The sequence below is a fragment of the Maylandia zebra genome, linkage group LG7, assembly GCF_041146795.1.
Source record: "Maylandia zebra isolate NMK-2024a linkage group LG7, Mzebra_GT3a, whole genome shotgun sequence".
NCBI classification, from domain to species: domain Eukaryota; kingdom Metazoa; phylum Chordata; class Actinopteri; order Cichliformes; family Cichlidae; genus Maylandia; species Maylandia zebra.
In genome coordinates, this window is record NC_135173.1 from 41,344,787 (window position 1) to 41,360,490 (window position 15,704).

At 38.0% G+C, this 15,704-nt stretch overlaps 1 protein-coding gene across 5 annotated transcripts in view; it reads right to left on the reverse strand.

The window, feature by feature from the left end:
• LOC101470944 (uncharacterized) overlaps positions 1-15,704 on the reverse strand; it is a 78,398-nt gene that overhangs the window by 37,826 nt on the left and 24,868 nt on the right. For all 5 annotated transcript variants that reach the window (XM_076886380.1, XM_076886378.1, XM_004538322.5 and 2 more), the window contains exons 2-5: positions 7,069-7,170; positions 1,500-1,598; positions 929-1,027; positions 140-238 (exon numbers count right to left, since the gene is read on the reverse strand). In XM_076886380.1, the coding sequence (XP_076742495.1) occupies positions 140-238; positions 929-1,027; positions 1,500-1,598; positions 7,069-7,170 (399 nt within the window). The remainder of the gene's footprint in view (positions 1-139; positions 239-928; positions 1,028-1,499; positions 1,599-7,068; positions 7,171-15,704) is intronic.

Below are 15,704 nucleotides of genomic sequence, written 5' to 3' on the forward strand. Positions count from 1 at the left end.
TCCATTTGGTAAACCCTCTCGCATTGGCACAATTGTTGACTACTTTACACATCCTACAGTTTCTTATAATAAAGACCCATCATCAGTGTGGTTTGTCAGGAAACACCCAACAATAAACAGGCTGTTGAAAGACACATACCTCAGTTGGGAGACTTTGATTGGCACCATTTTCAAGCAGAAATTTGACCACTTCTAAATGGTTCTCCTGTGCTGCCATGTAGAGAGGACTGAACCCTTTCTGTTGGGACATAAATACATTTTGTAGAAAAAACACACAAGAAATGGACATCCACCTATACTGCAAGTGGTGATGTCAGAAAACAAACACACATATGCATACACATGTATACTACTATGCAAAAGTTAGAGCAGTTATGAACAACAATCCAAAGGTAAAGCCTGAGTCATGAAGAACTATTTTCAAAGCACCCATATTTTCATAGAGGCCTAATCCAAACATTATGCAGTTAGCCTTAGATTACATGAATGGACAGAGGACACTGATACAGCTAAAGTTTGGTAACAAACTTTGCCCCAAACAATCCTGCCTATTAATTATTAACTGCATCCAGCAGAATTGGTTCTGTCTTTAAAGCAAAGAGGCGTCAGAAAATTTTGTACTGCACTTTTTTAAAAGGTTAATGATGAATAAAAATTGCAAAAATAAAAAATTGTATCAGTTTTTAAAAGCATCCTACCTTTACCTTTATGGGTAAAGTACTGGATACAAAACAGGTGCTTATCTTTCCGAGGACACAGACGCACACATGTTTATGAGTACAGATACTATATATAAATATGCAGAGAAATGATTTATCAGCTGCTGTGACACATATTCAACAGGAACAAAACACGCACAAATGCACATATACACTCGACACACTTGGCTCATACGTTCAACCCTTCTACGCAGCTTGGGGCGACTCACATGTGACTGGGCATTAACATTGGCACCATAGTTGACGAGCTCAGCCACCACCTTCTCCTGCCCTGCCAGCGCTGCGATATGGAGAGCAGTGTTCCCTTTCTTGAGGTCACATAAAAAAACCACAGAGAAGGCGAGAAAAGAAAATTAAAGTGAGTGAGAGGGCAATTATTACAGCCTAATGGCCTAGATCGCTACACTGAGAACTCAACAGTGAAATCTAGTCTGTGTAGTGTGTATAAGATTAAAAAAGCTATACCGACTAAAAGCAGGAAAACTTTGTTTTAGTTTATTTAGTTGTTCATCAATAAATACCTTTGGTATAAATGAGAAACACTTAAACTGTCTATTTAAACTGTGTTTAAATACAAAAGTATTACATTAAAAAAATGTTGTGTATCTGTATTGTAAGTGTAGTTTTCCATTGGTCCCAGTATTTACAACTCAACTCAACTAAACAAACCCTGAGTTAAAATAGTAAAATAAGAAAAGTTTTGGGAAAGTGTGGCAGTTACCACGGTTCACTCACTTCAAGTTGGAAACATAGAAACAGAGAGAACAGAAAAAAATGTACCTTTGTAGTTGCTTCCAGCTCAATGCCAGAATGGAGTAATTCCAAGACCATTTTGACGTGGCCTTCTTTAGAGGCGAGGTGTAACCCGTTAAGACCATTCTTAAGGAGGAAATGGAGAGATTTAGTTACACAAACAACTCCCACCAAAGCTATAATAGTAAAGCTTAGACATGAAAGCATTTTATGACCTTTGAGAAAAGGAAACAATATGCTATCCATGCTGTGGTTTGAGTATAATGTGTAGGACTTGCTGCTGAACATAATCAGACTCCAAAGCTTATACAGTTCTCCATCGGTTCTAACTCCACCCACTTCATTGACAGGTAATTAGGAAGCCACTCACCCCTGTGAGTGCAGCAACATATGCTCACTTTCTCTAGCTGTGCAGAACATCACTTGTCTAGTTAGAGTGTCTCTAAAAATAACGGATAAACCCACTGTGACAGCACGAGGGCTCAGTTCTGAAAAAATGAGACAGCTGTTTTATCTCAGCATGGTTTGTCTCTCTTTGTGATTATCTGTCTTTTTTGTGGCAGCTTAGTTGCACAGTGAATTACTGATGTTTGTAGAAGATGCAGTCTGCCTGTAGTAAACAATCTGGCCACCAGGAGTCTCAGTGATCCACAAACTCTCAGACTTCTGATCATACTGCAGTGTCACTCAATTCAAATGGGTAACAGAGCATCTCTGCGAGCATGCGCTCTGATGGGAAACACACTTTGTATCAAAGGCAATTACACACACTGTAACGTGTGAATGTCTGCTGTGTGTAGATGTGATTGAAGCAGCTACAGGGTGAGATTTCTTTTCTTTTTTCATCATAACACACGAATAATGGAATAGCTATGAAAATTAGTTAGGTAGGTACAGGTAAACCAAGAACAGCCTGTATTTCTGTAGCAAGGCCAGATCATTGCTGCAGAATCACATATAATATATATCATATATAAATATACCATGTCTGCCCTTGCTTTCATCATGAGCAAAAAGACATCAATGTAACAGTAAACAAATAAACATAAGATAAAAACAATATTTAATAACTTAAAAATGATCAGAATTGTGGGTATTAAATCCAAGTTTTTTAGATTCTATTAACAATAGTAACTACTGAGAAACCAAGGCTTCCAGGTCAAATCCTGCTCTCTGGTGTGGCTGTAGGTCTGCATAGAGATTTCTGCCCATGAAATCACCAAGTGCTCCTCTACCACACCTGCAAGCTAACCAGCCAATAACGATGAAATGCAAATATTCTAAATACTGAAGACTGACAATTTCACACTGGCCCGAGTATGCATCTTTTATTGACATATTCTTTGTTTTCAAAGAATATAAAGGGAAAAAAGTGATGCCATTGTATAGGGCCAATTTTATGGCAGAATTCTAGGCAATATGGTACCAGGAAACCATCATAATCAAAGACATCTAACTTTTCTTTTACTTTTTTTTACTTAACTCTTCCAATCCTGTGAAATAAATCTGAGTTTATTAAATGCCCCACACTACCAAACCAAAGCAAACCAAAGGGCTTTCTGAGCTTCCTGCTTGAAAATGACATGCCCAAAATGAATGGAGTTGTCTCTGCAATTACAAACTCTGTGTAATGTAATGTGTAATATGTACTGATGCAATTCTCATTTTGAAGTGTGACCCACAGTGATTAGTGAAATCCACTGCACATCCACTGTTATTTTATTTGTGTGTTACTCTTCCTTCCCTCACCCCAAATGGTCACGACAGATGGCCACCAGTCCCTAAGGCTGGTTCTGTTTGCGGTATCTTCCTGGTAAAAGTGAGTTTTTCCTTCCCACTGTCACCAAAGCACTTGACCATAGGAGGTCTTATAATTGTTGGGTTTTTCTGTCTCTTTTGCATTATTGTCTTTACCTTATATAAAGCACCTTGAGGCAGCTGTTGTTGTGATTTGGTGCTATATAAAATACAATTGAATTGCATTACTTCCATCAGTAGTGCATCACATACTGAGAGTAAACATTAACTGTCAAAAATGACTTACATTTCAGTAGCGGTGTTTTATCCATGTATAAAAGCATTCGTCAGTCACTAAAAATCCTCCCATGCCACAGCCAGCCTAAACAAACTTTTATGTACTATGTTTTTTTCCTGGATTTTTGGTTGGTATTCTCTCTCTCTCCAGTAAAACAAAACTACCATAAAATTAGATACTGTTCATTTCTTTGTAATTGATCAAACTTACAAATTTAGCAGGGGTTCAAATAATTATTTCCCCAACTGTAAATTAACCCCACCAACCCCATCTTCCAAGTAGAGTGGTCAAATATCCAGCCAGGCTTATGCTGATGGCTATCTAAAGTGGGAAATGTAACCAAATATTAGTTGGGGTGTATATTTATATATATCTGACTGTGTGTGGATTATAACCACCCGCCCCAAAATTCAACCTTGTGCATCCAATTCGTATTTTCTAGTCATTAAAGATGTGTTATGTAGTCATTCCACCCCGGAAATAGAACAGTTCAACAAAATCATTAAAAATCCCAAATTATCATGGCATTCATGACCATGATGAGCATATGTAAACTTTTGACCACAACTGTACTTAAATATTAATATACCCTACTTTACAAAATGAAAGAAATCCAGGGGGGTCTAGGAGTCATGAATAGTTAATTTTCTTTTTGGTTTATATTTAAATCCTTTGCTGATTTTGCAAAATAGCACTCTACTGATAACACTGAAATAATGGTATGGCATTAAGTATTCCTCTAATGACAAAAATCTATGCAGTTTGTTTAATGGCAAAATAGAATGAAAATAAACTGCAATTATCTATTTAGCTTGTTTTTTAATCCTGATATTCTTAGCAAGGGAAAACCTTTCTTTCCTACAGTTTAGTGCTAAAGAGCTACAGTACTATATATGTTGTAGGGAAATCAATCTTTCCACTTTTTTATTTATAATTTAATTCTTTAAGCTAGTGAAACATTAATCATCAAGGCAAAGTACTTACAGTACAGATTTGAGTACATATACTCACTGGCTACTTGATTAAGTATGCCTGTTCAACTGCTTGTTAATGTAAATATAAAATCAGCAAATCACAAGGCAGTAGCTCAGTGCATTTAGACATGGTCAAGATGACCTGCTGAAGTTCAGAGGCTCAGAATCGGGAAGAAAATTAACTGAAGTGACTTTGAATGTTGCATGGTTGTTGGTGCCAGACTGGCTGATTTAAGTATTACAGAAACTGCTGATTCATTGCGTTTCAGCCCATCCTGCGTTCCTCAGGTGACCTTAGTAGCTCAAAATGTCTTGCAGAGGTTTCAGACCTTGGCCCCTGCGATGCTAATGTTCGATGCTTTTTTTCACAGCTTGCCTCATGTGACGACTTACGAGGATAATAGTGGGCCAATGACCTTCAACACCATTTTCAAGGGGGGTTGCATACCTCGGACTCTTTATCCGTAGTTTAGAACTGAAGAAACCTCTTGGATGACACGTGAAAGCACTCAACATTAGCTGGATGACTGAAAAGCTACCAAGACACATGATCTATTGGGACTTTCCCACACAACCAACTTTAGGGTTCGCAGAAAATGATCAGAAAAAGAGAAAATCCAGTTGTTGATGTCAAAGGTAAGGGGAGAATGGACAGTATGCTTTGATTTTATAAGATGGCAACAGCAACTCAAATAGCCCCTCATTACAGCCAGTGTGTGCTGAGAACCATGTATGAAGTTACAACACATCAAACTTTGAAGCAGATGGGGTATAGTGGCAAAAGACCACACTCAGTGCCGCTCTTGTTAGCTACCGTGCACAGGCACGTGCAAGAATATTGGAAAAACATTGGCTGGTCTGATGAGTTTCATTTTCTGCTGAGATATTCAGATGGCAGGGTCAAAATTTGGAGTAAACGGTGTAAAAAATGCGATCGTCCCGTTTTTCAGTAGTGTGATGGTGTTAAGGATATTTTCTTGTCACACTTTGGGCTTCATAAGAAATAACTTAGGAATGATTATATACCACAGCCTGCCTGAGTATTATTGCTGATCATGTCTGTCCCCTTATGACCGTCTTGTGATGGCTGCATCCAGCATGATAACTCACAGTCGCAGAAAGCTCAAAACTGTGTGATGCTCATCATGTCAATATGGACTAAAGGCTCTGAGGAATCTTTCCAGCAATGTTTTGAATCTCTAACATGAATATTTAAGGTTCTGCAGGCAAAAGGGAGTCCAACCTACTACCAGCATAGCATACCTGCGACAGTAGTTAGTGAGTATATTTTACTAGTAGGATTTGCCCTGGTGTAAAAACTTCACCATTCACTCATGTGTATATATTCTACTTTTATCCATAATCTTGCTGAGAATACTTTAATGATGGTTTAAAGATTTTTTTTAAATGAGTTATCAGGGTTTTATCATATCAAGGATGGATCTTCCTAAAGGTTTGGCTCAATGGTGTAATTACAGGTCCCATTTGTCCCAAAAATAGTATAATGGTGTGATATTTTATAAAAGGTATCTTGCAAGAAGTGATTAAATAAAAACAGTACAAGCAGACAAAACTCGTTCCCAACATGCTGCCCTAGAGCAAGTAATAAATGAACAGGAGGGCAAGAGATGTGCAAGGGCACATTAAGTGTCACAAATTTCTTTACTGCACTGGTAGAAATTTCTCCTGAGAAACATTAAGAGACCAAACAATAAAGCTTGGTCTGCTCCTATTATGTGCTCTTGTTCAGTGGTACTCTTTCACTTTTAACAGTGCACTGAAATGTTTATTACTCCAATACTAACTCCATGGTGGATTTGGAAAAAGAAAGGTATGATTATTAGATCAGTCAAAGCTAATTCACTTGTACCGATAATAGATTGCTATAGGTTGTCCATTTTTCCAGAATGCATGATGACTGATCTAGGGAAGATCTCACTGAGAAAAAGGCTTGGCACTGAGACCTTGTTATACACCCTCCTCTTTTATTTGCTTTCTCTCGCCTCCTTTTCTCTTTCCTGCTCCCCTGTCTCCTCTGTTCCTCATTTTCACCTAGGTACACCACGTGGAGTAATGGATGAGCTAGTAGTCTGTTTTTTGTGGCTTTACTTGTTATTTTAGCCTTCTTACTTCATTAGTTTAGTAAGGAAAGTTCTGGGTCCTACAGCCCATTGCATGACTGGCCCAGCACCCTTTCTTGTTTTTGTTTCTTTAGGCCCAGTTTTCAGATGTTTATTTTATTTTGTTTTTCTTCCAATCAAATCACTTGTGTTGGTATATTTATACATTTATATATTTATATACGGTGCGGTCACCAAGATAAGTTGAGCCATTATGTATTTCTGGCTAATTTTTAATTTCTTTACATTTCAAAAAGCAAAACCAAATAGAGTAATGCTGCAATGTAACCATTTTTGTACCACAATTCTTATTTAAATGTTGTAACAGATTTTGATATGAGCCCTGTTTTGCCTTTTTTGTTTATAGAAACCAGTGGCTGCCATTTTTTCTTAAACACACACACACAGGCACAAACGTAAGCAGATTTTTGATGGCTGTTCCAGTGAATTGACTGAAACTGTCTTACTTGATTAGCTGTGTTGATGTCGATTCCATTCTTGATGTGATCGAGCGCCTTGTCCAGGTTCCCTGAACGAGCTGCGCGCAGAAAGCTGGTGGCTGCATCGGCCTGCAGAAGGTGGAGGAGAGGAGGAAGCGAGCACGCAGGTGAATACAAATCACTGTGTTTCTGTGCATTTAAAAACTTTCACATAACAGCGATGACTGATGACAAAATTGCTTATTTGTGAAATTGTAAAAAGAGCAACAATATGCAAAGATCCTTCAATATTAACTGTTCCTCCAACATTATCCTTGCTATCAAGTTGTAGTTACACTAAGAGCCTCAGTCAGGTTACACATCTTAATCCATTATAATAACGTAACTACCCTTCAAGGCAAGACACAGGGCAATATGCAGGAATATGATACTACTGCACATTCACTGCTTCTCTGCCCTCTGTAAGAGGCTTAAAATGTCAGACTCCTTCCATTCGTGTTTCGCCCACACTCTGCATTGGGCTGGCATTCATAGCACGCTTCATCACAAGCTCCGCTGTCTGCCTGTCTGATCTCAGGCAGGAAAGCTCCTGTGGTTTGTATCTCATTGTGTGTCAGTGTTTGTACGCCCACCCCGATTTCATTTATCAGCAAATAATGTAATACAACTGACCTGCACAATGAAATGATTCAACGCTGTGAAAGAGAAATGTTATGCAGTGTACTGCACTCTTGACCCTCTCTCCACCCTTGTCACCACCAGTTTGAGCTGTTATTCCCAAGTACTTTAATTAGGCTGAACTGCTTAAAGATATGCTTGCCCTTTTCAAGTCACTGAGTCATCTTTTCTTCTCTCCTCACAGCTCATGTGAAAAATAACACTTTTACAGGATTCCATGCAGTCCTGTGAAAAGGTACACCTTGACTGCTTCCATAAGAATTAAGAGGGAATGTGGCAGCCAGGTGCTGCTAATTGAATGCGCTTCATTGACTGATCATCAGCAAATAAGTGGGTAAAAAAGCAGATGTTTTGTCAGTTTGCAGGTCTGGAGCATTCAGGTGCGTTTTAACATAATACCAAGGAGGAAAGACATCAACTCTTAGAGGAGCTCGATTTGTTCATGTTACTCTAAGTGCCCTTTCCTGAAGTCAGCACAGGCATCTATCTTGGCACCAATCTATTGTTTAACTGGTACGTGATTTGTGTAAATACATTTGACGATACTATAAATATCATACATGTTACCTGTTACTCTTATCTTCCTGCGTGCGTATTTGAAGGATAATATTGTATTATCTATTCAGCATCTGGTCTCTTTACTTTGAACATAAGAGCTAGACAGCAGTTGTGCACAGCAGAGATGAGAGACAGGACCTCAAAGACTCACTATCAGTGACAGGAGCCTTCCTACTTAACAATCCAGTGTGCTGCTACTGTGTACATTGTAGGTGTCTGTCACATTATGGAGAGTCTCTTATGAATATTCTATCTTTAGGAACTGGCAAGTGAGCAGAGAAGATATTTTAAACAGTACATGATAATTACTCTGTCTTTACAGAATGTGGTAACCTGTTTTTCCAGATGAGTTTTTTTTCTAATACAAACAATTACAGTTGCTCTTTTCAACTCCACACTGCAGCTTGTGAAGCTTGTGAGGCAATTTATGCATGCTGAATTTTGGTTCTGTAGCTTTGCTGTTTTTCCTTTACATGTCTTCAGGGAGAAGTTCAGCTTTTCAAGCAGCAGTGTAGGGCCTAGCTATTTAAATCTTGATTATTTTACTGTGCCAGCATAGATAATATCTGAGCAATGCAAATATCCTGTGAGAACAGGGGACGGTGGTTAACCTGCATCAAGTTTGAAAAGGCGTGGCTGTTATTAATAATAAAAATAATAATAATGGATTGCATTTATATCGCGCTTTCCTAGACATCCAAAGCGCTTTACAATTCCACTATTCATTCACTCTCACATTCACACACTGATGCAGGCAAACTACAGTTGTAGCCACAGCTGCCCTGGGGCAGACTGACAGAAGCGAGGCTGCCATATCGCGCCATTGGCCCCTCTGGCCAACACCAGTAGGCGGTAGGATGAAGTGTCTTGCCCAAAGATACAACGACCAGGACAGAGAGAGCTGGGGTATTGAACCGGCAACCTTCCGGTTAAAGATGAACTTTTCAACCACCTGAACCACGGTCGCAAATTATACACCAAAACTGGTGTATAATCCTCCAGTTTTATAACCTCATAATACCTGCTTATCAAGCTGATCAAGGTCGCTTGTCACATTATTTTACACAATTGCTGTCACGATCAAATGGGTTCTAGCAAAGACTCATCACAAAAAAATGTGGTCCTGAACCCTGCTGGTGTTCAGCTAAATTTATTTATCATGCGTATATTACGCTATGATTTATTCTACAACCAAAAGCCATTTCAGATCTCGGTCCTTTGCCTCATTTATCTTGGTGTCATAATATTACTGATCACAGTCTACACCTGCATCCCCTCTCTTCTTCCCAATGACTCTGCACCATTGTTAAATGAAGCCATTTTCTATGTGCATTTTTCATGTGGCAAATTATTTTGTTAATGAGTGTTGGTCAGGTGAATAGACCCAGCCACAACATGAGGCATGAGCTGACCACATTTAGCTGAAAATGAAAAATCCAGAAACCCATTCTGCACCACTTCGCTTCTGCTTCCCTCCTCACATTCTACAGTATTTTCCCCATATTCATGTGTTCCCCATTCTGTTTTATGCTGTTTGTGTTGCTGTTGCTCTGCAACACATTTACTAGTGCCAGTTATTCTTCTTTGTTATTGTTTTGTTAGCTTTTTTAATTTCACACTTTATCCTGCACATCCTTCTAGATAAACAGTAGATGTAGAAGTAGACACAGTAGAAGTGACAGTTAAAAAGGTACTGAACTCCATGATGTACTTAAGAAGAGACATGGTGATAGCTGCACTACTGCTTAAAAGTTTGCAGTTACTGACAAATGTCACTGTTTCAGGTTCATTCAATATATTCAAGGTTCAATTCCATATATTCAAGTTTTAATCAAAATGTAGTGATATGTAGTGTGATATGTAGTAAGCTAATTATCACCCAGTAAATGAATATAATTTGATGCTATGCAAGTGATTTCAGATTTATATTTCAGACATAATTTGTATTGTCAAGGTCAAGAAATATTAATATCAGAAAACTGTCTCTTACAGTAAGTTTGCTTGTTCACCTCTTAGTTTTCAGCTTTATCAAGCTAAACATCTGGAGATAAGTTTGTCAGGAGGAAACAATCATTTGTGGGAGGCTTCTTCTTCTTCAATTTTTGAAGGTCATAAAATACACAATTTTTTACTAATTTATATATAAAAACAAATAGTTATGCGACTAATTATTTTCTAAATTATACATTTTCATTGTTTTTAAAGCTCGCAGTTTAAAGTAAGAATGTAGCCACTGTGACATCACCAAGTGATATTATGAAGCCTCAAGGTCCACCCCTCGAAAAGGAGGATTGCAAATGCTTTATTTACTTTTATACTTATAAATGCTGCTGCCTGCAAGCTGCAAAAATTAATAAAACATTGAGGTTTTTTTTTATCTGTCATTAGAAATATAATAATCACAAATATTCTAGAAAAATGATAAAATTGCACAATATACTATAAAACAATAAATCCAATTAGTTTGTCTTAAAATCTGAATTTTGAATGAACTTAAATACTACAATATTCCTCGGGCGCTGATATGCTGAAATTTCAATATCTTCACCTGAAATACTAACTGGTGACTTAGGGGAGGCAGAAAGATGATCTTTGCAAAACCTCAAGGAATCCCACAACAACTTATGGACAAACACATACAAAGTATGAAAGAAACAAGTGTACTTTGAATACAACTTTCTTATTTACTCCCCAGGGTTTGGCTAACCTCTCAGAAGCCAAAACAGGACCTGATACAGAGGTCAATGCTGAGCAAAGTTCTTGGTAGGATGCAACGTGTGAAAAGCTCTTCTGTCAGGGTTCTTAAACACACCAAATCTTGCCATCACATCAAACCTACTTTCATCAACCTACGCTCCCAAAAAAGTACTGTAGCCAAATTTTGCATGACAAAAGCTATGAAAGCAAAGACTTCAGAAAGAAAATACAGAAGCAGAGAAAACTGAAGCTAAAGTCCCATGACTTCACACACATGGAAATGAAAGCAAGAAGGCACCCATGCAAGATAAATATATGCATACACACTAATGCAAATATGCAGGAATAGTCTATTAGAACGGACAGGAACTGCATGAGTAACACCTCATTTTCTACAAGATGAGAAATGTTAAGACACGTATGGCAATGAGTCATGGAGCATGGGGAGAGAAAAATATAATCTGCTAAATAAGCTGTTGCTGGTCTTAGTTTGACATCTATGTGACTAAATTAATGTTCTGAGACAGTGGTGTAAATGCCAAATAAAGTTTTACAGTATCAAGTGCACAATTCTAGCATTTAGCTTTTCCCCAGGTGATTTTGAGAGGGAAGATATAGATCATGAAACTTTAAATATCACAAAGTCTGTACTGGAAGCGTTTTGTTGACTTTCTGTGCTGTGGGTATTTGACATTAGTCACTGGCAGAACACTGGATGTCTGTACTTATCGTAGTGACAGCGCCTGTCACATCTAATTTTGAAATGAGTTCTTGTGTCACTTAAAGTTGAGACTTCTTCCAACAGTTAAACATGCATCTCGTCTCTTCCACACTGGAACTTTTGCATGTGCATGGATGTGTTAGATACATTTTATTTTTAGAAAATTAAGCATTTGGGATTGAATTTCAGACTTTCAGCAGTTATTTGACCGTAATTTGATGAAATTACTGCATTAAGTCCTCAGGAATTACAGCTATTTTTAGATGTGCAAAATTAATTGGACAAACTAACATTTTTTTTTAATAATATTTTTTTGTATGAAAATCCTTTGCAGTCAGTGCCTGCCTGAAGACTAGAACTCCAAATGGACATTCAAATGCTGTTTTTCCAAACCTTGAGACGCCCTGCTAAGCCTTGGCTACAATCATCTTCAGTTGCTGCTTGTTTGTGGATCTTTCTGGTTTCAGTTTTGCCTGCAGAAACTGAACGACATGTTCTGTTGGGTTGAGATCAGGTCACTGACTTTGTTATTGAAAAATATGTTTTCTTTGCCTTGAAAACCTCTTGGGTTGCATTTATGCTTTGTATTACTATTTATTTGCACTTTGAAGCTCTTTGTGATCCATTTTGCAGCATTCGTCTCAGAGTATAGGCCCATACACTTCAGAATTCATCCTGTTACCTTTCAGGATTCACATCACCAATAACCACTAGCAACCCGGTTCACCGGGCTGCCTTACATGCTCATGCCATAGCATTGCCTTCATCCTGTTAGTCAGATAATGTGATCTGCTTTGGATCATGAGGCATCCCTTTCCTAGTTCATACCCTTCTTTTCCCATCATTCTAGTAAAGCTAATTTGGCTTTCATCTATCCAAAGACATTTTTCCAGGACTGAGCAGGTTCTTTTAGATGTTTTCTTGTAAAGTCTAATCTGGTCTTCTTATTCTTGAGCATAACCAATGGTTTGTACTTTCTGGTATTTCAATTTTTGATGGTATTTCTTAAATGTAGATCTTGATAATGAAGTATCTACCTCCTTGAAAGTGTTCTTGACTTGGTTAGATGTTGTGAAGTTAGTGGTTCGATAGCAGTTCGATACTAAGATACTAACCCCACACTGCTCTCCGATGTGTCCATCGGAGTATGAATGTGTATGAATTCATACTTGAGTAGTTAGGCAGCACTAAGAAACTTAGAAGACAGTGCTTGTGTGAATGGGCGCAATTGGGTGAATGTGGCATGTTGTATAGAGCGCTTTGAGTAGAAAAGTGCTATATAAGAATCAGTCCATTTACCATGTCAGTTGACCACTTACATTAGACACCTTAAAAATTAAAACTGAAGTTCTGCACTTCAATCACTTCGTCTTTACAGGCTGAAAAGTACAGTGGCCCTGAGAGGCCAAACGGACTGCAACCTAAGAAAACACCAGCAATAAGAAAAACACGGCAAAAGCACACAAAACACAACGGAAATAGGAAAAAACAGATTTCCAAAAGCACAAGGGAAGTGTTTCTGGGGAGACAATAACCCGACGGACCAGTTGCAGGGCCACCGTATAAAAGCCACTGTATCACTGTAACCCAAACAAAACATTCTCAAACAGTAAAGAACTAAACTGAAGCTAGCAAATCTGTTCTGGAAAGTAACTGAACCTAGACAAAATTGAAAACAAAATCAAATAAGAACAAAAATGTAAAACTATGGTCCTTTAATAAGAGCAAGACAACATAATTTAAACATAATACAACAAGCCCTAATTTCTGTGCAAATATGGAGAGATAAAAATTAAGATGGAAAGAAACAAAGGCATAGGAGGGTAGGTGTAGAAGCTCAATAATCAAGAAAAATATTCAAAACCAATCATGGATGATCTTAAGCAGCATATTTGGGGTCTATTGTGATAAATACTGGACACAAATATCTGTTGTAGATGGAATAATAGTGAGCACGAACAAGACGTTCATTCATATAATGATAAAAAAAGCATACCAAGACAAATTACCTTCAAACACACAAACCAAAACTAAAAATAGCTGCACAGACGCCACAGTATGTTAGTGTTAGCACCAACAGGGAGGGAGATAGATCACAGTAATGAATCCTCTTGGGTTTAAACAAAGACCCACTTCTACCACAGAAGACAGATTCCCAGGCAAACTTACACACACATAAAATAGGAACAGAAAAGAAATATAAAAAACCACAGAGACACGACTGAGTGTAGATTAACACACAAAGGTATGGTTACACATGGTTTTCATGCACTGACAGCAGGACAAAAACAGATCAAGCCCTGCAGACTCCAGCTGTCAAGTGCATCTCACAGTCATGAGTACAACATACTGTAAATACCATAAACAGATGTGTCTATCAGGGCATTAGCTTCTGCTTATCCAAAGTTGAGTCGTGACAGCAACACACCAAGCAGGGAACTCTAAACATCTGTCTCGCCAGCAAAGCGTTCAAGTTCCTCCTGATGGATCTCAAAGCATTCCTAGGCTGGAGATGTGTAATCTATCCAGCAGGTCTCCAAGTTGGACATGCCCAGAAAACCTCCAAAGGACGGTGGCCAGGAGGTATCCTAATAAGATGCAATAAGCATCTCAACTGGCTCCTTTTGACACAAAGGAGCAGCAGATGTCCAAGCTCCTCACACTAAGGCTGAGCCAATCCATCCTAACAGAAAGAAACCCCTACACATGGCAGTATCACTGGTGAGAGGTATGCTGCACAGTACAGGTACATAAAACAGGTCACCTAGCTTATCATTTATATTATTACTGGCACAGTTTCTTATTTTCCATGTTTCCACAGTTTTCAAGTCCCTGTAGGTCTGATAGCATAAAATATTTTCACGAGAATACGCACAAGCTCATAAAAGCAATGATTGGAATAATCACATTAAAAAAGTCTAATCTGAAGATATATTTTCTATTGCTTTACATACTCATGACATCTACATCTGTGTAAATAAGAACAGATACATAAATTATCCTCTCATCTCATATTATGTCAATATTAAATCAAATAAACTGGAATATATTTGAATAAAAATTTCAATTTGTTAATTGTTATTTTGTGACATACAAGTGAGACGGGCTAAAACACAAAAAATAAGATAGATTTTAAAATAAATACATGAAAGTTGTTTTTAGTTATTTAGTTAAGTTGTATTTGTCAGGTAAGTAGATACAGATGCTATCCATCATCTTAAAGCTGCTATATTTGTAGTCTTTATGTCACTCCAAAAGATTTTACATCAGCTAAGAAGTATCTAAATAAAATGCTTAACATGTAAACAATTTAACATACTAATGATATTGAAAGCATTAACTCATAATTAGGCTGCCATAATTTAACATTTTCGCCAAGGAAAATGGACATCACTTCAAGCGTGTGCTTATGGTTGGCAAGATGAAGTCACAGCCCCGAGAATTAAAAATCGATTGAGTCCTGCAGGCTCTACGGTGTGTGAGCTGATCTATTACTGATGGATGGAGAGTTTCAGAGTATGAGATGGTGTCGTGCAACATATAGGCTTTGATCTGAACACTAATACAATGGATGTGAGCATGAAAGTGACTCATCCTGGATCTAAATGTAGGTAAAAGCACAAAGACTGAGACTTCAGATTAAGAAAGATTGAGAAAGGTTCATGCTATTCACAGTAATGACTGCAAAATAAGAGACTGGCAAGAATAGTGGGAACACTAGTATTGGGAGGTGGCTGTAGTTCAGGAAGTAGGAAGTAGATGATTTTTGGCTGCCTTCTCTCTGCATGCCAAAGTATCCTCGGGCAAGATAGTGAACCCCAAGTAGCTCTCAGTTGTGTTCACTGGAATAGGAATGCATGTTAACGTTAGACAGAAAGCACTTGGGTATAGAAAAAAGTGCTATAGTGTGAATGAACATAACCAAGTGAATGACACATTGTATAAAGTGCACTATATAAGAATCAGCCCATTTACCATTTACTGACTGTACCTACTAAAGTCATGTTGT